The sequence below is a fragment of the Mesoplodon densirostris genome, chromosome 11, assembly GCF_025265405.1.
Source record: "Mesoplodon densirostris isolate mMesDen1 chromosome 11, mMesDen1 primary haplotype, whole genome shotgun sequence".
In the NCBI taxonomy this organism is placed as follows: domain Eukaryota; kingdom Metazoa; phylum Chordata; class Mammalia; order Artiodactyla; family Ziphiidae; genus Mesoplodon; species Mesoplodon densirostris.
In genome coordinates this window covers 70072640-70095671 of record NC_082671.1, presented here as the reverse complement: position 1 = coordinate 70095671, position 23032 = coordinate 70072640, and the positions used below count along the sequence as shown (strand labels likewise).

At 41.6% G+C, this 23032-nt stretch overlaps 1 protein-coding gene across 2 annotated transcripts; it reads right to left on the bottom strand.

The window, feature by feature from the left end:
• Window positions 1-32: 32 nt before the first annotated feature.
• On the bottom strand, window positions 33-18641 carry DDX17 (DEAD-box helicase 17). Of its 2 annotated transcripts, none has more exons than XM_060113809.1 (13): window positions 18353-18641; window positions 14370-14520; window positions 13582-13681; window positions 12604-12737; window positions 12233-12298; window positions 10469-10610; window positions 9935-10095; window positions 9671-9843; window positions 9217-9327; window positions 9023-9084; window positions 7503-7562; window positions 3275-3517; window positions 33-2436 (listed from the first exon to the last, which is right to left on the bottom strand). In XM_060113809.1, the coding sequence occupies exons 1-13, from the start codon at window positions 18400-18402 to the stop codon at window positions 1931-1933; spliced, it is 1959 nt and encodes a 652-aa protein (XP_059969792.1). In that variant the 5' UTR covers window positions 18403-18641; the 3' UTR covers window positions 33-1930. The 2 variants fall into 2 exon arrangements, with proteins under 2 accessions (XP_059969792.1, XP_059969793.1); XM_060113810.1 differs by having other exon boundaries at window positions 3281-3517.
• Window positions 18642-23032: the final 4391 nt, after the last annotated feature.

Here is a 23032-nt window from a genome sequence, read left to right as displayed (position 1 = left end):
AGGACACCCCCTGTGGTGGCACCTTTGTGTTAAAAAAAAAAACAGAATTTTGGTGTAGAAAAAAATGCCTATAATGGACTAATCAGTGCTTAGACGAACTTTTTTTTGGGGGGGGGGACACTTTGGTTTGAAAGCAGAGTGGTGTTGCCATGTTTTTCCTGTGCCTACCATCCTCCCTCAGCCTCAACTTCTATAAGAGAAAAAGAAGTTAAGAAAGAAGAAAGTGGGGGGGGGTGGGGGGAGATGTCAAAGTTCTCACATGCATACATTTCAGCTTATGCTGACAACCTACCTGTATGTCGCACATTCAACCACACTTTCAGTACCCCTCAGAAACAATCCCTTCTCTCTCCCTGAAGAATTTTAAGAGGAAAACAAAAACAAAAACCTCAAGTATTTAGATATTTTGATCTTACAAACCAGCAAGCTATCTCAGGCCTAAGCCAAAGAATGCAGTGGTGGCGCCCCCCTTTAACTACACTGTGAATGAACAATATTGGTAACAATATTAAAAAATTAAGTCCCACACTAGAAACGAAGAGATTTCTGAGGTTGTCTGATCTCCCTGTCCTGTTACAGTGAACACAAGAGCAGAAAATTCTTTCCAGGCCCATCTGCTATATGAAGTCTCAGTAAAACAGTTGGTATTACTATGAAGGGGACAATCTCACCTACCTTTCAGGTGGAGGAAAAGTAAAAGGACTTGGACTTTAGTCCTCTGTAACTTTTCTTAAGCACTACCTACCTGTAAAAAGCTGAGTGCAAAAGGATGCTGAGGAAAATCTGCCCCCAAAAGCTGTTACAAAGCACTGCAGAGAACGGGAGTATGAAGAGAGTAGGAGTTGTTAATACACCCTTAAGACCCTTCAAGATAACTTGGCCAAAAGGGCTGAGTAGCTGGCAAAGGGTTGCTTTTACTCTAGCTCTACAAATACTGAGTTTAAAAAGAAAACCTGCCCACGGAGTATACTGTTTATAATTAAACGTGGTTCTCGCTCTGCAGGTGAATGCATATTTAACTGGTTCATAAATTTCCAGTGAGCATTTATGTTCATTCTGCTCACAGCAGCTGTCTGGTTGGAAAATGAATTTCACAGATGGTCCCTGGTAATACGGGGAAGAAAAATAGGCAGCTTCCACCCAGATGCTGAGATGCTACATTTAACCATTACAATAAACATTTGGGGTTTTTAATTTAAAGGATACACTTAAAAAAACTCAAGACTCAGCAATTTAATTTCTAACCTGACAACTAAAATGGTTATTTTTCAGTAATTGGGAAGGGGGAAGGCAGAGTGTAAGGGAGACAAAGCCAATTCGGAATTAAAAAAAAACCTGTCAAATGCACTTAACAAGTAATCAGCCAAAATGACAACGGCAAAGCACTGTCTTAAAAATTCATCAGGCCTGAGGAACCCTGTCCAGCTTAAAAAAAACATTAAAAAGCATTAGAGAAAATGTGCAGGGAACTCCCTCTTGGTTTTCCATTCCAGTAACGAGAGCAATTTAAAGCAAAGATGCCGTCTTCTTCTGCAGAATTCAACCCTCTACCCTCCCCCCCGACCGCAACTCAGGACAACAAAAAAATGGGCTCCCACAAAAGGGCCTAACACCTTACTTTTTCTTTTAAAGATGAAAAATAGCTCAAACATCCTCAACATGCAAGAAGTTGGGGGGAAAAAATCTCTTCCAGTCGGCTATACATATATATATACTTTTACAAAATCTGTTATTACAGACTGGATCATTTTGGCAGGCAGAAAAAACCTGGCAGTGAATTCTAACTAATCTGTATGAAAGACAAATCACAATGGTTGGGAAAAAAAATTTTAAAAGAAAAAGAAAGAAAAAGGGAGGAAGAAAAAAAGGAAAAGATAGCGTTCCTTTAAATGTAGTTAAGTCTGCACAAGTCACTACCACCTGAGTGGCTTCATTTACGTGAAGGAGGAGGGGGAGGAGGAGGGGGTGGGTACTGGTAGGCAGTCTGCCCCATGTAACCTATCATATTGGTAGCTCCCGGAGGCTGTGCAAACTGTTGTGACATCAGTGGCTGTGGCTGCTGCCCAGACCGGCCCATCCCACTAAACTGCTGGCTAGAGCTCTGTGAACTTCTCCCAGTTGAGGTGGTGCTACTGGCCCCGTAGGTGCCAGCACCATATTCTTGGGCTGTGTAACCACTCGTGCCATAAGCAGCTGCCCCATAGGTGCCTTGACCATAGGTGTATTGGCCTGCTTGTGCTCCAAAGGCAGAATTTGGACTTCCATAGCCACTACCGTTAGCATAACCGGCTCTATCGGTTTCACCACGATCCCGATAGCTTGCAGAGTCTCTCCGGCCACCATCTTTGACCCCTCGAAGCCTCCGGTCACACTCATCCTGATACATCAGATTGGGATTGTTGGCTGAAGAAGTGGTCCGGTATCGAGAACGACCTCCTGATGAGGACACAAGGAATTTTCAATGCTACATATATGATCCAAACATAACCACATGTAAAAATGCTACTCAGTACAAAAGTATTCAATATTCTTTCTTGATCTCTAATTAAGCACTAGGCCAGCTTCCAAATCAGCACTTTATACTCAAAAGAACGGTAAACATTATTAAAGGATATTCAACTTCTCACCTTTTAGGCTCTCTCTTTATTTGAGGATTACCAAGAAACACACTCTTAAAAATGTAAGAAAAATGGTAAGAACGGTTTAAAAAAACAAAAAAAGGCATGCAGCTAAGTTCATACGACCACGAAGGGATCCTCTACTAGTGCACACCGGTTCTCAAATGTTGCTTTGCACAGCTAACTGCATCAGAATCATCTCACAAGTTTTAGGGAAAAAGTTCAGGTTTCTAGTTCAATTCCAAACCCACTTAAAAAAAACAACTGCATTTTAAAAACCTCGAAGGGAATTCTGATGTAAAGCTTCAACATACAGTAAGTGGGGGGAAAACATCCTATCAAACCTATCAAACTTGTAGGCAGGAAACCCAGATCCTACTATATTTTGCAACTGTCCAATTCAGATCCAGTAACTACGCCTGTCTCTACTACCATGAAATGGTATAAAATTACTGATTTCTCCATATGGAAAACCGAAAACCTAACATACTACTAAGGCTATGACAGGCTCCCAAACTTCATATTGTCTTACTTAGAAGAGATTATGAAAAATTATTAAGCAACATACATTAACCTTCACTGGCTTAAAAAAAACAAGGCACAATGAACACACAAAAAAGATACCTTGGCAGTACCTGGAAAACTCCAGGACTTACCCTTACCCCCTCCTCCGCCGCCTCCTCTGTGGTCCACCAGCTGCATCAGTTTTGGATTGATAGCCTGATTAGCCTCTTCCAGCACTTTGATCAACTCTCTGGCCTGCTTTAAGTTCCCTGGGGTGAAGAAAGTATAGGCGGTGCCCTTGTTGGTGCTACGGGCTGTTCGGCCAATACGGTGCACATAATCCTCTGAACTGTTTGGATAGTCATAGTTGATCACAAACTTGACATCTTCCACATCTTCAAAGCCAACGATGAGTCAGTGTGTAGGTTGATGTGGCAGGGAAAGAGAAGGTAAAGGACATGCCAACAACAGGTGGGAAGCACGAATGCAGATGACAGCAAGAGGAGAGAAGATTAAGTTAGTAACCACTCTGAACAGGAACAAAAAAGACTCATCCCAACAGAGTAAAAGAGGATTAATGATGCTTGGGACATGCAGAGGAAGCGGCATCTTTATCAGCTGTAAAATCCTAAGGAAATCCCATTCAACTATCCGAACTCCTGCCTCTTCTGTATCTTAACCAATATACTACTGACAGGAGTTGTACCAAATTCCAGTTCCATCCTTTTCAAAACTGGAATGTAGAAAGTGGTACCATCATTAAGCTACAAGGCCAAATCACTTCTACTCTGTTGGGAGAAGCCTGGCAAAATCTACCAGTAATATAACAAACTTACCTTTAAACCAGTCACAGAGCAAAAAGAAAAGAAAACAAAATAAAAACAAAAACAAAAACTTCATATACTTTATTACTACATTTTCATGGAGATTTAAGATATTTAGATTAAAATTTTTTTGCTTATCTTAAAAAAAAACTGATCAGAGCCAAAGTTAAATACACTTATTTTCCTTTGCAGAAATATCCAAATTACCTTTCCTCTTTCAATTACCACAAGAGCACATTACACTAAAATTTCACTGCACTACCAAGCCCAGCTCTGCCAAATGAGGTTTTTTTCTCAACTCAAGGTTACTTTAACTCAGTCCTTGCTTCAATTATCACAGATTGTCTATGTAACCTGGAAAATTAAACAGCCAAAGAGTGTGGGAAAAACCATGAAACCTTGAGACACAAGTTTAATGTTCTGTCCACTGCTGGGAATTGGATTGAATAATCTCCTAAAGCTTAACGTATGTAAATGTTAGTGTAATGCTTTCAGCTAAATGTATATTTTTACCTACGTAAACAAACAAGTTTAAGAATATAACAAAGAATCCTAATGTTTTGTGGAAAAAATCTGCATTTTACAAAGAATATTCAGAAAATATCCTAGATAAAACACAGATTTTTGTGATATAAATAATTAAAAAACATTCTCTGTTTGTTACCAGACCGATGCACACTCCCTCCTCCTTTGGGAAACCGCTGCAGCCGATCCCGTCTCTTTGCCTTTTATTTTTGGCGGCCTCCTTTCGAAAACTCCGCCTTCTGACACGGGACCACTGGAGCGCGGGGAGCATGCATCAAGGGTCCGTGGCAGTGAGAAGTCCCCACACACGCTCGCTCTGTGAACTGGCTTAGATGCTTCTCTGTAGCCCCATTTGGTTGCCAAGCGCCGGAGAACCTGGGTTCGGGTAAAAATTTCAGGTCCTCCAACGCCTCCCCCAAGGATAATTGGGGTGATTGTAGAAAAAAATAATTAATAAAAAAAAATGTAAGTTACATCCAAAGGGTCAGACTGCATCTATTGCCCAGACTGGATTAATTTCAGGGGGAAAGGGGAGATGATTTAAAAAAAAAAAAATTCAGCTGTTGTTAAAGGGCCTGTGAAGAAAGGGGCATTATGTCTGTTTCTTATTACAATAAAGGCTCCTCAGTCTTTACTGACCCCTAAAGTCCTGAAATCACACCAGAAAGACGAGAAGGCACTTATCACAGGGGGCAGCGTGAGTCTCCGGCTAGGGTCGTTGATGTAACAAAGGGAAAACAAAAATTTACAGGGCCAGGATGGATGTGAGACGGGGGGAATGGGGAATTATGCTCCATGACCACATCTTCAGGGCTAGGATAATGCTCCTTACTCACTCCCACTGTGTAAGACCACGGGCAGCAGAGCAGGTTGAATTATTGCACTGGATGCACAGATGTGTGCTTTCCTAGCAGAAAGCACTGGGGACTGGAGTCAACAGTTCAGCTATCAACACTTGGGAATACTTCTGGAAGGGTTCAATAGTGGGCAGACATGGTGCAAGTTCTTCATACGAGAAAGGTGTCTTGTGTGTGCACAGATATAGCCGGCTGAGGGCACATAAGAGCAAGCGCAGAATTTGTTTCTCTCCAGTCTAGTCTAGCCTGCCCCGATGTTATTTGTGCACTGTCACAATATTACCTTGGTGTCTTTAGAGAAGATGCTGTTGCAGGGTAAGAAATCAAAAAGTTAATGTTTTGGCCAGCTGCCCAGGGTAAGAACTTTTTGTCTGACAAGCCCTATAACATGGCCTGAATCTCCAAACACTAATTGGGAGGGGCTGAGACTAGTCAATAGGCTCATCTAGAGCTGCTTCGGGCCAATGTAGATTTGCCTCGGCCATGTACTGAGTGATCTGCAGCTGCTATCAAAGCTTCTGTTAAAAAACAAAACAAAATAAATTCAATACTTTTAGTTTAACAGTGTGTAGTTTAAACAAAAAAAGGAAAAATAAAAAATATCCCACTGGAAAGGGAATAAATAGTGGTTTCCTGAGGATGACTATTATAAAATTATGGGAATCGAAGAACTTACCTGAAGGGAACATTTAAGAGGCCATCGCTCGACAGGAAGTGAAAAAAGGCCTGGTGACTCAGCTGAAAATTGCACCCCTGTCTAATGAGGTAGAAGCCTTCACTTTCCAGGATCTTGTAGGACCTTGGTCAGCATTCTGCCATTTTGGCGGGTTTTCCCCTTCCTTTTGATTTTTTTACAAGGCAGCAAACAAAGGGGCCCAAAACAAGCACTGATGCTGAGTAACAAGAAACAGACTCAGATACCTTCCCTCTCCCCTCTCTTGGATGAGTGGGGGTGGGATGAAGAGTCTAAGTTATTCTAATGGCAGCCAATTGATTTGGTTCAGAAATGCAGGGGGACATGGAACAAATATTTTAAATTGTCTAGGCAAGATGCACAAAGAAGCTACCAGCACATAGCAAGCCTGTTTAAAAACCACCATCACTGAAAGCTTTTATGTAAACTGCTTTCAGGCCTCAGCCTCTTCTCCCAACAGGTCCAAGTTCTAACCGCACAGATCCAGACATGACCTCAGAGGGCAGAGACAATTTTTCAGTCATGGCTGCAAGTCACCACCTCTGAAGGAGGGAATGATGAGTGCAATGTTTAAAAAGCCTTCATTACTTCTGTATTCCAGTTTGAATACTTGCTCTCTCTATGCTGAATATCATAAGGGAATATGGTGCTTCTCGCCTTCCTGGGCAAGAAATTAGTATCTGTCAATAATTTAAAAATATCTTTGTGACAGAAATACTCTATCATTTTTTAAAATATAAGTTTTGAGTTACACCTGTTTTGCTCAGAATAATGGGCTAAAGTACCACAAAATATCTCTGAATACCTTAAATCTTAATGGGTTGAAAACTCCAGAACATCAACTTCAAATTAAGTTCTTAAATTGGAAGACAGCACATCGATGATATGAGTATGGGTGGGAGGAGGGGATAACTGAGTGCTCATGATAGTTTTACTTCAGTAAATTAAATTGGGCAACACAGATTTAATTGCTGAAAGATATCGTATCTATAGATTTACTAAATCCCAAGAATATATTAGCATTTATGGAATTGGACATCCGCAGATAGATTGGTAGAGGGGAAAAAATAACTGAAGAAATTAGCTTCTAATAGCTAGGTTCAATTGGGCTCATTTTATTCACCCAGAATATAGAATAAAACCAGGAAGAAGTTGAGCTGTGCAAATGAACGTCTCCTCTCCCTCTACCAGTTTAAATAAACAGTCATGCCTAGGCCTTGCTGCAGACCAAAGCCTGTTTGTTAGGAGCAGGAAGAGACTTTGAAAATAAAAGGAAAAAACCCCAAAAAAACAAACAAAAAACCCACCAAGGTTAAAAAAAATCATGGGGGGAAGGGGAATCACGTACTTTGTATGTAATTCTTCTCTTTTAAATATTTATCTAAACACACGTATATGCAACTCTAATGTGAAAAGACAAGCAAATCTTTTTAACCAAAAGATACATATACCATTGACAGAGACACCTATCTATACAAACCTAGCCCACGGGAGGCTACATCTGTGGCAATGAGAATGGGAGCCTTTCCAGAACGGAACTCTGTAAAACAAGGATAGTACCATGAAAGCAAGTTATAAAATTAAGGCTACACCGTGATATATCTTTAAAAAATGACCAAATAAACATTCCCAGCTATCTGGCCTTCTTACCCTATCATATTAAAACTTCAAGTAATGGTGTAAGAACACGCCAAGCTCTTTTAAATTTAAAGATAATAGTAATTCTTTTGAAAATATTTATTATACTCACCTTTAGCAGAGGAGCAACACATCAAAAAATTTACCTCTAATAATGAAGTACCATTAAAATGGTGTGGCAATGTGTAACAGAATTAACATGAGCTGGAAATTTTCTTCCCTTAAATTATGACAGCAAAGTTGTCTCCCAAATAAAACAAAACCAAAAGTGGGGTTGGGGGAGGGGGTATGGAAAGGGAGGAAGTTTAAAAGATGTGGAATGGGGCTTCCCTGGTGGCACAGTGGTTGAGAGTCCGCCTGTCGATGCAGGGGACACGGGTTCGTGCCCCGGTCCGGGAGGATCCCATGTGCCGCGGAGCGGCTGGGCCCGTGAGCCATGGTCGCTGAGCCTGCGCGTCCGGAGCCTGTGCTCCGCAACGGGAGAGGCCACAGCAGTGAGAGGCCAGCATACCGCAAAAAAAAAAAAAAAAAAAAAAGATGTGGAATGAAAGGAGAAACCATTAACTTTGCCCTGTGAAATAACAGAATATATATACTGGTCTCTGCCCTCAGTTCCTGGCACAGAGCTCCTAAAACCCTTGTAAAACAGGGATGCTAGGAGAATCTTTTATTCTAATACTTAAGTCTTTGACCCTGGTCCGTGAACAAGAGTTCCTAAACAAGAAGAACAACAAGACAGGAATCTTTGTTCTAGTGAAAAGACACTTGATGGGCTCCAGAATAGCTCCTGGATGGAGGCTGTTCACCAGAAAGACCAAGCCATGATCAGAGAAGCTTGGAACTTTGAGCCCCACTCCGGAGAGGAGAGGAGCGGAGCAGAGAGGGAGACTGAGTTAACGTGACGAAGCCTCCACTAAAATCCCCCAAGTATGGGATGTGGGGAGCTTCCAGGCTGGTGTACATATCTATAAAGACAAGAACTCATTAGATAAAGAAAGGGTGGTCTAAGTGGTGAAAAAGTGGTGTAAAGAGCCAGCACTAATGACCTTGAAGTATGGTGGACATGACAAAAATGCCCCCAATATTCAATTAACTAGAGCAGAGCTAGGCAAACCCTGGTCTTTGGGTCAAATCTGGCACAATGCCTATTTTTGCAAATGAAGTTTTGTTGGAACACAGCCAGGCTGTCTCTTTACAATAATGCCTATGGCCATTTTTGTGCTACAACAGCAGAGTTGAACAGTTGTGACACAAAACACTATACAGTCTGCAAAGCCAAAAATATTTACTACCTGGCTCTTTACAGAAAGTTTGCCAATCCTTGAAACAGAGCATAAGGACAATGCTCAGTTCTGAACTCACCATTAAGTACCCAATCTCTTTCTGGTTGACTCTTGTCTCCATGGATACACATAGCTGGCCAACTGTCAGAAGAAAAGAGCAAAGTACATGTTTGGCATTGTTGAAATATTATACAACATTCACAACATCAATTTAGAAATTCCTACTGAACTATAAAATCTGAGGCAAATTAATTACCTCAGTGCTGCACTCACCCATCTCTGCGCATCCTTCGAGTGAGGTCATCACAGCGTCTTTTCGTCTCTACAAATATTATTGTCTTATTTTCCTTTTCAGCCATTATTTCCTCCATGAGTTGGATCAACCTGAAAACAAGACCAAACAATTCAGTCATCCAGAGAAGACCCCCTACACATCACGCAGAAGCAATGTTTGCATTATCAACCCTCCAAAGCTTTAGTACTTTCTTTTCAAATTACTTTCTCTACAGCTGGTAATTATCAGAACTGGGATTCAAATCCAAGGATCCAGAATCCTTGCCTTTAACCACAAGCTCTGATGAATAATATAAAGAATGGATTGTTAGAAAGCTAGCAATGCTTTTAATGTTTTCAAGCCCAAAAAATACTGGCTTCTGTAACACTTTAGTTTTGGAGGATTATTAGGAAAGGTTTATCAGCATCATCAAAACAGTGAAATCTTTCATACTTGTGGTCTTTTTCACTTTCCATGCAGACATCCACAATCTGGAGGATGTTGTGGTTGGCACTCAACTCCAGATTGCCTACGTTGATCTGGGTGTAATCACGAAGGAAATCCTCTGCAAGCTGTCTTACTTCTTTTGGCCAGGTTGCACTCCACATTAATGTCTGCCTATCAGGCTATCCGGAAAGGAAAGGAAAGGCTTTCTTTTAGATTAAGTAATTACTACAGGCAAAGGGTATAAGACAACGAATTATCAGCTTTACACACCCTGATTTGGTCAACAATTTTACGAATCTGGGGTTCAAAGCCCATATCAAGCATTCTGTCAGCCTCATCCAGTACAAGGTAAGTACATCGGCGAAGATTTGTCTTTCCTGACTCCAGGAAATCTATCAGGCGTCCAGGAGTAGCTATACAGATCTCAACACCTGTAAAACAAATCCAAAGATCTATCCAACTAAGAATTCTTTATACACTGTTCAAGCCTCAGCAAGCTAAGAAGCACCAACTCTGGTGGTTGTACTCAGTGCTGCAGAACACTAACTAAATTTTAACACAGGGCCTGGAAAAGCAGGATGTAACAAAAATTTATGTATAATCATCCAAACCTCGACTAAGTTTAAGTCTCTAGTCACACTGAACTTCCCTAAAATAGCATTTTAACCATATTAGAGAATTGCTAAGCTGCTGAAATACTGATCTCCGCCCCCCAACCAGAATCCACTGTTTTTCAATTTCATTTACAGAAATTGGTAAAATGAGAGAAACTAATAATTCTTAAACACTGATTTTTTAAATTACCTCTCTCCAAGTCTCGAATCTGGGGACCTTTAGGAGCACCTCCATAAATGCAAGTGCTCTTCAATCTAGAACATTTGCCATAGTCATCAGCCACCTGCTGTACCTGCTGGGCAAGCTCTCTGGTAGGAGCCAGAACTAGACACTAAAACAAACAAACAAACAAACAAATCACTTGAGACACTTATCCCAAGTTTAAGGAGGAAAAAAAAAAGTACAAAAAGGTTATTTAATTCTCTATTGTCTAATTTGGTACTTTCAAAGTGTGTGATGGGGTGGGGAGTTGGGAAGGCAGGGAGTATAAGACAGTGCACTGGAGTGTGGCAAAAATTATGAGAACTAATACTTGGCATGTGGTATGATGGTTGACTTTTGACACAATTCATTACCGTTATGTGCGCTATGTAAGTAGATTTACAGACTTTATTACCTAGTTTTAACTAAACAACTCACAAAATGAGTAAGTAGCTATAAAATATTCCTGCAAAACCATGGATTAAATATTAGAAACAAATTGGGAGACTGGGATTGACATGTATACACTAATATGTATGAGAATCTGCTGTATAGCACAGGGAACTCCACTTCGCTGTACAGTAGAAACTAACACAGCATTGTAAATCAACTGTATCCCAATTAAAGAAAAAAAATTAGAAACAGATGAACAGGAAATGAGCAAAGCTGACACTTTTCTGACATCAAGTTTAAGCTCTTAGCCAGGCACATTAGGCAAAAACAAGGATGACTTATACACAATGTGACAAGAAGTTGGCCAAAAAATACAAAATTAAGACACTTCGAAACAGGTATCTATCTATATACTGTTAACACTGACTCTCACTTGGTGTACTGATCCATTAGACATTAACTAATGACAATAAAGCTAACTCTATTAGCCGTATGGAATACATTACATATTATGTTAATGAAAGGTAATGCATTATTTCTTGTTGTGAATACACTGAGACATACTATAATAATGTATTCATGAACATATACAGTGAGTGCAAGCTCTATTAAAATAAAGTTAAGAATGTACATTCAAAATGTTTGAAGACCACTACTGAAATCTTACAGTAAATAGCATAAATGAAAATGATCAAACAAGAAAATCACGCTGCTCTATAAACATTTAAAGACGCATCACTTAACCATAAAGAATACACATCCCGGGCCTCCCTGGTGGCGCAGTGGTTGAGAGTCCACCTGCCGATGCAGGGGATACGGGTTCGTGCCCCGGTCTGGGAGGATCCCATATGCCGCGGAGCGGCTGGGCCCGTGAGCCATGGCCGCTGGGCCTGCGCGTCCGGAGCCTGTGCTCCGCAACGGGAGAGGCCACAACAGTGAGAGGCCCGCATACCGAAAAAAAAAAAAAAAGAATACACATCCCAAATCCAACTCAGCCACAGGGCAAGGATCTCATTTCATACTTTTTTATCCCTCATAGCATCAATGAGCAATTAAGAATTGCACTTGAATTTAATGCAGAGTAAATGCCTCTATATGAAGGTAATGGGCATAATGGTTAAAAGTACGAGTAGTTCAAATTCAAGCTCAGCCATTTAATTCCTATATGACCCTGGGCAAGTCATTTAATTGCACTGTGTCTAAAATTTATCAGTAAGGTAGACATAATCTCTCTTCCAGATACAGAAGGTAAGGTTGAGAATGAAATCTGAGAACATATGTAAAGCACAGTGCCTGAAACACAATAATCATTAAGTTGTAGTCATTCTTAGAAGTGTAAACAAACTGAAACACACTTACAATTGGGCCATCTCCTCTTTCCAAGTAAGGCTGGTGGTTAATATGAACAATAGCAGGCAGCAAATACTGGGGTGGGGGGAAAGAAGGACAGTGTTACACCAAAACTAAGCCATTATATTAATTGTTCTAAATTATCACAGTAATTGATAACACCTAAGTAACTAGGAAAGGGAAAACAGAACTCACAACTGTTACACATATGTGCAATGTATATTTGAACACAAAATGCTTCCACATATTTCAGATAGCTAAAAAAGCTGAAATATTATCCCTATCTGAATTAGAATTTCAAGAATTGAGAACATATGGAGTATTTACAATAGCAAAATAAGTTACCACAATATTAAAAACCTTCCCTTGCTGGTACATACCGCCAATGTCTTCCCAGAGCCAGTCTGAGCAATGCCCACCATATCCCGGCCACTAAGAGCCAAGGGAAATCCCTGGCACTGAATTGGAGTTGGTTCTGTGAAGTGCTGATCCATCAACACATCCATTACGTATTCTGTATGAAAATCGATATTACTACTTTAAGTAAAACTAAGGACCCACAGCCAAAAGAAATTTAAAAAACTGTTAAGCTCATTGAAGGGAAGATTTACCCAGCTTTACATCTCTCCAAGTATTGTTTTTTCCTTCAGTACTGAATCTTTGAGCTGCTAATTACTACTTCTCAAGAAGGCTACTGTCACAGCCATCTACCCTTATCCTCGAAAACTTGAAAACCACTGCTCTCAAGTATTTAACATGGTAATGACTACCATGGTATATGGTAGTCACTTATTGTTTATCTAATTCAAATTTTAACCAGCTGGAAAGCAATTTCATTTTGCTGTTTTCTAAAAGGTAGAGGCAAAATCCCAGGGAAAAATGGGGAAAAAAAGCAAAAAACCCAAAAAAGTTATAAGCAGAGAAAACATGAGCATTAAAAATAAAACAAAACAGGGCTTCCCTGATGGCGCAGTGGTTGAGAGTCCGCCTGCCGATGCAGGGGACGCGGGTTCGTGCCCCGGTCCGGGAAGATCCCACATGCCGCGGAGCGGCTGGGCCCGTGAGCCATGGCCGCTGAGCCTGCGGGTTTGGAGCCTGTGCTCCGCAACGGGAGAGGCCACTGCAGTGAGAGGCCGCATACCACACACAAAAAAATAATAATAAATAAAAATAAAACAAAAACCCCAAACCACAAACACACACACACAAACAAAAACCCCCAAAAACCTTTGTGAAAAGTTTCTACTTGTCTTTTAAACAAAATCCTGAGCCTGGGTCAAAACCTTTAAATAACCTATGACCACACTGACCGTTCAAGCTAAATTAACAATTAAGATACTGGATTGAAAAACACTTACGTGGGAAGTTAGCATGATGGAAGGCAAACACAGGTTTAGGACAAACATCACCTCCTCTCACTGTAATCTCTTTCTTTCGGCGTAGTTCATCAACCTCATACTATGTAAGACAACAAAGTAAGACAAATCAGTAAACAAGTTATTCTAAACATGCAAAACTTTATGTTCCAATACAGCAGAACAATTATCATCAAATCCACAATTACATTGGAAAATATGTATAACACTTCTTATAGTGCTTTCATATGTGTCCAGCTTCATCCAACTCTGAGTCAATGAAGCAGGTCAGCAACCGTTCCATTTTCCACATGAGAAAAGTTACTCAGAAAGATTAGTAAATTGCCCAAGGCCAGAAGTAGGAAGAGGGAGAAAATGTGGAAGTTAGGACCAAGTGCTCTTTCCTCACACTTTCTTCTGAACAAGTTACCATGTCATGCGTAGAGTCCAAAATAATCATGAGGTTAAAAATACAAACAGGAGTAAAAGCCAATGTTTTGAAATTTTAATTTACTTCATAGATGAAAAGACATGACACCTCATATACAACTAAAATCACGTAACAAATTGGTTGGAAAATATAACCAACAAATGAGAACCATGTAATACATTAGGTATTACTGGTTTCTCTTGTATCAGCAATCCTAACAAGAACCAAGGAAAGTACCACCACACTAGACTAAAACATATAACAGCAACGGCTGTATATGAGTATACTCTGGCTAATGTACATACTTGGTTCATTACTGTGTATGAAAAAAAAGTGAATGAATAAAACCCCCCAAACTTACCGGAGTCAGCCTTGCCACTTCTGGATGTTCAACATAAAAATTCTTCTCAAACTTGGGGAGCTCACTCAAATCCCACTTCTTTTTACGTAAACGCTCCCCAGGATTACCAAACTTCTTCGGGGGAAGGCCACCACCACCTCTTGCTCCAAATCTAGAAACACCAACATTTTAATCTTTTTAGTGTTTTTAAAGCAAAATGCCTTAGGTGCCATAAAAACATGTAAAAAGATGGGACTCTTAAGATACCACCAGCCCCCTCCAAAAAAATGTTTACGTGTAAAGTGCTTAAAACAGTATCTGGCATAGTAAACACTCAGTACAAGCTGGCCTAATTGTATTCATTTAACAAATAGTTACTGGGTACCAACTATGTACCAGGTACTGTTTTAAGTGGTGCTACAAATACTGAAGTGAATAGAAGTCTCTACTCTTATGTAATGTTCTGAAATGTAGGTGAGGACACAGAAGTTTAAATTAGGGCAAAATTGTGGACAGGAAGAAAAACAGTTCAAGCGGCTCCATACTTGGAACAGCTTTTGAACCCTTTACCCCTTTATACTGTGATGAGCACTCCTTTTGCCTGCTAATCTGCTAAGGAAAACTACTAGGACCCCTAAAAGACTGGTAGGCTAGTCTTCACCTTTTGTTTATGCTAATGAATGGCCAGGGCAAAAATTTATGATCTTTCCTTCCACTTTATCTCCACCTTTATCTTCTTTCTCCTTTCTGTTCACAGGCAAATAGCACTATTAACTATAAATTTACTAAAAGAACCATTAATAAGGCTTATTTAAGGTCTTTAAATCTCTATTTAAAAATCAATCTTTTTGCTTTATCTGTCTTTCACAACAGACAAGTTCAACTGGAATACAAATATGGCCACTAGCCGAACTTGATACATTCTACTTTTCCTATAAGAATCCCAACACTAAGATGGTCTTCATTTCTGTATTTCAACCTATTAAAGTGCAGGGCGTTGTCTGATGGACAAATAATATACAGTATGTTTTCATCCCATTTCCTTACTCCTGAAAATACACTGAATTTAATTCTTTTCCACTCTAACTCATTCATATCCTCTGGCAAGTGGTTCCACTTAATAATCAACAGGCAGTATATGTACTAACTATCCTAAAGGGCCTCAATTTCCTGGAATTCAAAATGCTCTTAAAATTCTTTGGCTTAAAGACCCAGCTATACACTTCTCTAAATACACACAAAGATTGATGGCTGGAAATTTTACTGGGACTATTAAATATTTACATTCAAAAGGCAGAACTTGGCTGATTCCATTTATACTACTGTTGATCGATACCTAAGACACCTTCAATATGCCCTCAGGCTTAAGACTGAACAGACCTAAAAACTACATGGATTGACCCCTCCCCCCTCACTTGCAAGTGAAGCAACTAACACAATTTTAAATAAGGTACTCTACAAATAAAAAAGCCAAGTCATTAGATTGTCAGTCTTGTAAAGAATAAAAATGACCCAAGACCAATTTTCAGAGATTGGCTGCCTAATTATATAAATTTATGCGGTTCCTAGAAATGCCATTTCAATGCTGCTGCTGTTGCATTCCAGTGCTACCCAGACCTTAAAATAACAACCTAGAACAGTACTTGAGCCTTTTCTCTTGTATAATTTGAGTATATTTGTGCCACCGTTTAAAGATGCACATATCCTAACCCCCTGCATACCATGCTGCTCATTTAATGTTTTTACCGAGTATTAAGTTTAATTTGGCTTTGCAATACCAGTTTTGAAGATCTGTACATTAACATGCAAAATCAAGCTAGTTTAAATGTACAATGCACATTTGTACTGTCCGTGTACGTACACTACCTCACTCATTCCCCTTTCAAAACAATAATCCATTTCAGCTCTGTTCAGTTCAGAACAAACAGCAGCAATTCAAATAACACAGGAAATTTCATAGTAAAGGTAGAATTAGGGTACAGACCTTATTAAAGAGTGCCATTTTGTTTGAAATGAATTATTTCTAAAGTCTTTTTTTTAATGTCATCTGACACTTAAGAGTCAATATGGGTGGGGTAAACTAAGAATGGATCAGTAATTCATTTTCTCTTTTCAAATAATGAACTTTTATTATTAAAGCCTATATACAGTAAGATATTAAACCAAACACCCACGGTAAAATAACAATCATTATCAGTACCCTGGTAGTCTCCATGTGCCTATTTCAAGTTTACAATCCCCATCATAACTAGTACCTCGAATTTTAACCACTGCATCGTTTTTTGGTCTTGTCATATTTGTTAGTGTCCTTATATGTTATTCTTCTAGTATAACTTGTTTTACTTAACATTATATTTGTGAATCATCCATGTTGATACAAGTTTTTCTTTTTCACTGTTGTACTGCACTCTATTGTACGAATTTATCCAGACGTTTGAGCTGTTCCTAATACTGTCATGAAAACACTGTTATAAACATGGATACCGGGGTATGTGTACAGGGTTTCTCTAGGCCTAAGAGTCTAGGGTATAAAGCTTAAGAGAGGAATTCTGGGTCATCTTCATTTTACAGGTAACATTAAGTTCTTTTTCCTAAGTGGCTGTACTGAAATTTACTTCTAAATTTAGCTATACTGTGAAACACTAAGCAAACATTCCACTTACAGCCCTCCGAATTTAATGGTAAAATCAAATATTTTCCTTCATAACAAGGTGTAAGTCAAAGCAATCCTTTTTAGTTAGTGAATTAAGAGATAATTGAGGAGCTTGTGACTAGAAGGTCTGGTACTTGTGTATCTGAACCACAAAACAAAAATGTGTGAGAAAATAGCATTAACAGAATGCCTACTACAGAGAGACAATTACACACAGTATCTCAATTCTGGATAACAATGCAAAGGCAATTACTATCCCCATCTTCAGATGAGAAAATCGGCTCACAAAGGTTCAGGATCTTGCCCAAAGTCACACACACTCATATATATATTAAGAAGTGGCGTCACATAAACTTTTTATCCATAGATAAAACTTTTATTACAAAAAAGTAAACAGCATAAGTCAACACGGATCTCTAAAGCAACTTTTTCCTTTAACGGTGTGGGGGGGGACACATTAAGACTTGAATCTCAGTTATCTGGGAAGACTCCAGGTTTAATCCTGTTAACTTCCAACCCAATAACCGTGGCATTACAATATCAAAAATTTTCAAGCTAGGCTTAGAAGTTAATGCTTCAGTCCAATTAGCGAAGGAAAAAAAAAAAAAGACTGAAACATTAAAAAAAAAAAAAACAACCCTGTAATAACGACCAAACCAAAAACTCCCTCCCCCCAAACGACCATTTACAGGGCAAGTAATCCCATCGCTTTGCATTCCAATGTGCTTCCATCGAATTATTTTAAAATACGACTAAAGGTAATTTTTAAATATTTTAAAGACTACCACTCAGCCTCTTAGTCTCTAGTTTCAAGCCAGGTTTCCAGTTCCATGAACAGGGAAGCCATTTCGCGTAAAAGATTTTCCCAGGCTGAACTCGGAGACCTCATCTTCTTCTCTCAGCAAGAACATCCGAGTTTCACGGATAAACACTAGGCCTGGAGAGATCAAATGACTGGCTCAAATCGGCCGGGCTCGAAAGCCGGGAAACGAAGGAGGCCCGGTCTGAGTTGGCGGCGGCCAGGCCTCCCCTCCTGCTCCCCGCGGGGCTGAGGCCGGGCCGCGCCGCGCCACGACGACCGTCCGCAAGCAGGGGCTGGGGCGTCGCCAAGCCGCCGCCCCCCCTGCCGGGTCACCAGTGACCCGGGGGCCCAGGCCCACCCAGAGGCCCGCGCTCTAAACCGGTATTACGTCCCGGGTCGCCTCGCCTCCCAGAGTCGGGAGCGTTGCTCCCACGCTCGTGGTCAGCTCTAAAGTCTTCCGCTCGACCGCAGGCTGCGGTCTCCTCAGGAAGCAACCTCCTCCCCGCCCCGCGTGCACACAAGGCCTTTCCTTTCCTCCTCCCCCCTTACCCTCCACGGTCACGATCCCGGTCCCGGTCCCCAAAGCCGCCTCCGCGCATGGTCCCAAATGGATAGAGATCTGGGAGCGGGGCACGGATGGCCGGGCTCGGGAGGGCCTGCGGCTCCGGTCTAGTGACGACCGATGGCGGCGGCGCCTCCGCTGTTGGGGCGGCGGCAGGCGCGGCGCTTTCTCGCTCCGACGCGCTGTCTCCCGTCGCAGACGCCACCGTCGCCGCCTCTCTCGTCGGAGACGGGAGCAAAACACAGAGAATCGGGGTTACAGAAGCAGTGGGTAGGTTTGGCTACGCTCAAACCCGGCAGTGCCGCGGTTTAGACGTCTCCTTCCTTCCCAGCGACTGCACAAAATGGCGGCCGGCACTGAGACTGCTCCAGCTTAACGCTACGTACGCCGGAGACGATACGTAAACAACGTCTCGGAATAGCCCGCGGGCTTCGCAGAGTACTACGGGTATTCTTGGAAGCATTTTACGTCAGTTGCGGAGGCGGGCGCACTTTGCGGTCGGGAGCAGAAAAACAAAGTACGGATCAGGCGTAGAGTTCTCGCACTACCTGAACCAGAACTAGGGGTAGGGAGGGGAGGGGGAGAGCGACGTAACATTCTTTGCGTCCTTAGCCGGCCCACTATTGCGAAGATGCGCAGTGTGCGTAACGCATTTTGTTTAGAGAATAGAGGATATTGCCGGGTTCCGACACGGGACGGAATACTGGCCTGCTTGTGTAAGTTTCCTTGCAGAGACAATAACTGTCCTCCATATTGAAGGCGTCAAGTTTCAGGGTCTCCAGGTGTCAAACTCCCACGAGCGTCTTCAGGGTCCCTGGCTGGCTCTCGAAGATGGTCTTGCCAGCCATCTGGCCCCGCCGCCCTGGGCCTTGCGAGTCTGGCCGCGCGCCCCGGCGCCATTTCCTATCAGTTGCTTCTCGCTGCGCTGTCGCCGGCGGCCATGATGGATGTCCGTTGTCGGTTCTTAGGGGAGTTGGTCAGGCGCCAACGTCCCAGCTGAATTAGATCACTCTCTGCTACGCTTGGTTCACACTGGAGTGCATTTTCTGAACAGAATATTTACACTGTCCCCGGCTGAGCACAGTTAGCTAACAAAGAACCGAAATGTGGGTGGAGACCCTCTTAAGGTAGACGCTGAGGCCCCTTGGCCGCCATTAAATGGCGCTGCCTCAGGAGGCCCGTGGCAGGCCCCTAGTGCCCTCCCGAGACGAAAAGATTTAAAAGCGGTGGTCGTGAGACCCTGAAAAGGTGAAGGCATAAGTACATGTTTTTAACCAGGCTAGGCTGCCTTCCTCTCTCAGTTCCTTCTAAGATGACTTCCTTCTCCCTACCTGCTTCCTTCTCTCTCTTGCTGCACTTTAAAGTCTCGTAAGCTTGGCCAGACAGCGTCACAGAATTGTCAGCTGCTAGAGCCCTTGCAGAGCAGCTCGCTGAACGTCTCTCTTATTTCTACAGATGGGTGAAGGGGGAGGAGATTTGAGGTCCCTCATTGTGGGGGCTAAGTGATGTCTCCTTTTCTGTTCTGAGTGCTTCCCAAGTTATTGGAAAAGTAGCATAAGGAAAGGAGTTTTGTGACGAGTCATGCAGCTGTCTTAGACCATAGACAAGATGGACAATCATGGATTCATCGGACAAGTGTTGAAGACCTAATGGTCCAAGCACTGTGCTAGGCACTGCGGCACAGCAATGAACAAATGAGTCCCTGTGCCTGTGGATTTTACACTCTAGTGGGGAGATAGACAATAAATGTCAGGCAGTTGCTAACTTAAATAAAAATTAAAGGCATAGAAAAGGGATAGTGTATGTGTGCCTGTGGGGGAGGGGAGTATACTTGTGACATAGTATTTTACATAGGATGTCCTAGGAAGACCCTGAACAAGTGACATTTGAGCAGAGACCTAAAGTGAGGGAGCTAGGCTTGCTAACACAGAGGAAAGAGTAAGTACAAAGGCCCTGAGGCAGAATGTAACCGGAGTAGCAAGGAGAAAAGACAGGAGAGGGCCAGATTATGAAGGAGTTTGAAGGAGTTGTAGGCCACTTTAAGGACTTCATCTTTTCCTTCCAGTAAAATGGAAATCTCTAAAAGGTTCTAAGCAGTGACATAATAAAAGGACCCCTATCACTGCAGTCTAGAGAATAAATTGAGAGTGAGCTAGGACAGAAGCAGGCAGATCAATTAAGAGGCTTGTGCAGTAATCCAGGCAAGAAATGATGGCGCTTGGTGAGGTTAATAGCAGTGGGTAAAGGAGAAATCGTCTGATTGAAAATCTAGCCAACGATTTCTGGATTAGTGGGATATGAAAGAAACAAGAGTCAAGGATGAATTTTGTAGGAATTGGCCAACAATTAAATTCCTACTATGATTTAGGCTGTATAAGCCCTGTAGGAGTTATTGTGAGTGGTTCACAACTCTGTGATTGCATAGTCATTAAACTTACCCAAATGTGAAATATAATGCCTCTGCTTTCTATCTTGTTATGACCCACGTTGGTTCTTTGATAGTTTGGCTTATTGTACAGTTGACCCTTGAAGAACAGGGATTTGAAATGCCCAGGTCCACTTATACCATGATGTCTTTCACTAAATAAGTACTATAAGATCTGAGGTTGGTTGAATACATGCATGTGGAACATCAGATTTAAGGACAACTGTAAAATTATAGGCCTCTTTTCAACTGCGTGGACACCCCTAACCCCTGTGTTGTTCAAGGGTCAATCGTACTTTAGATACAAGAGGTTAAGAATATTGAGGTCATTAAGTCAACAAGGTCACCTAAAGCAGCTGCCTTCACTATGATATAAAAGGGACACAATGGAACAGAGTTTTCAGGAAGTCTATTTCCAGATTGAACTTTCATATATATTCCTTTCTAAAATTGATATGACTGAGAAATATGTCCGTAATTGCACCCTCCCACATTACAAACGAAAAGAATATTTCTCTTCTACTCAAAATCTTACTATGGACTTTGTCATGGATGTAAAAATCTCAGAGGTGACAAATAGAAGGACAATTAGAAATGCTAATATTGATGTGAAAAAAGTAAATGATTCTAATGACTTGGTAACATATCCTTTTGCAAATCAGGAGAATTCTGGTTCTTAGTTTTAAACAAAATGGAAGGAGGACCACGTGGAATTTTCAGCTGATAGATCCTTAAAAATAACTTAAGATAGATTCCTGGATTTTTGCCATATAACTTGGAAGAAGATCAAAGAATTGAGGGACATTACCGTAACAAAACTCTTTCCATTCCCACCTACTAAATTATGTGATCAAAGTTTCTAAGCACTTAATGGCTATAGAAAGGGAGAAAAAAATTGCCAAAAGTAATATTTTTCTATGGATACAGGGTTCACTTTTTCTTAGTCTCTTTCTATTTAAAAAAAAAATTATTTATTTTTTGGCTGCGTTGGGTCTTTGTTGTAGCACATCGGCTCTTCTCTAGTTGTGGCGAGTGGGGGCTACTCCTTGTTGTGATGCACAGGTTTCTCATTGCAGTGAGAGCACGGGCTCTAGGCTCGCAAGCTTCAGTAGTTGTGGCACACAGGCTCAGTAGTTGTGGCTCGCGGGCTGTAGAGCGCAGGCTCAGTAGTTGTGGTGCACGGGCTTAGTTGCTCCGCGGCATGTGGGATCTTCCCTGACCAGGGCTCGAACCCGCGTTCCCTGCATTGGCAAGCAGATTCTTAACCACTGTGCCACCAGGGAAAGCCCCCCTTATTCTCTTTCTATCTTATTAAAAGATGAATTTCCATTAAAAATTTTACTTTCTGTTTAATAGTTATTAAGAGTTGTAATATATTTAAATTGCTTTGCTTAATTTTGTTTGAATAATTGCAATAACTTAATCCAGAAGATATTTTAATACACAGAGAAATAAAATTAAGTGATGAATAAGACATTTGATGTAAAAATATAAGTTAAAATTCTGGAAAGAAAATAAGAGTTCAAAGAGAAAAAGGAACCATATAAAATGTTCAACTCTTGAAGAGCTTATTCATGTTTTCGGTTTTTTTTTTTTTTTTTTTTTTTTGCCACATGGCATGCAGGATCCCAGTTCCTCAACCAGGGATCGAACCCATGCCCCCAAAGTGGGAGTGCGGAGTCTTAACCACTGGACTACCAGGGAAGTCCTGACAGTGCCGTTTCTTGAGAAGGAGGCAGAGAGATACAGGGGAGGGAGGAGGGGTGTGATCCTCATCAAGAGGAAGGGGTCAGCCACTACCTAGTATGAATTAGGGAATTGGCCCAGCTCATTAACTAAAACTCACCCACAGCCTTAGGGCCCAGGAGACAGCGCTGGAGGAACAGGGCTGATATTTGCTCCGGTTGTGTTTTAGGACCCAGAGGGTGTGCAGTAAAGGTCTTGCTCTCTCTCCCTCCCTACTGGGTGACCAGGGAAAGGGTTTATTGCGTGCCCAGAGCCCCCCAGGGGCTGTGCATCATCTGTAGGTCTCTGGGCCTCTCTGAACGTATTCCCTTGGTTTGGAAAGGGCACAAGCCATGGAGACAGACCCTAGGGCATGGGGCCATTGGTAGAAGCTATACAGGTTAGCTGGAGACTCCGGGGACTCAGCCTGGAAGAGGGTCCAGTGCCTGCCCCCACTGTATAGGACATGGTGTCAGCTTCTCTGGGGAGACTGACACCTGGTTCACATCCCGCCAAG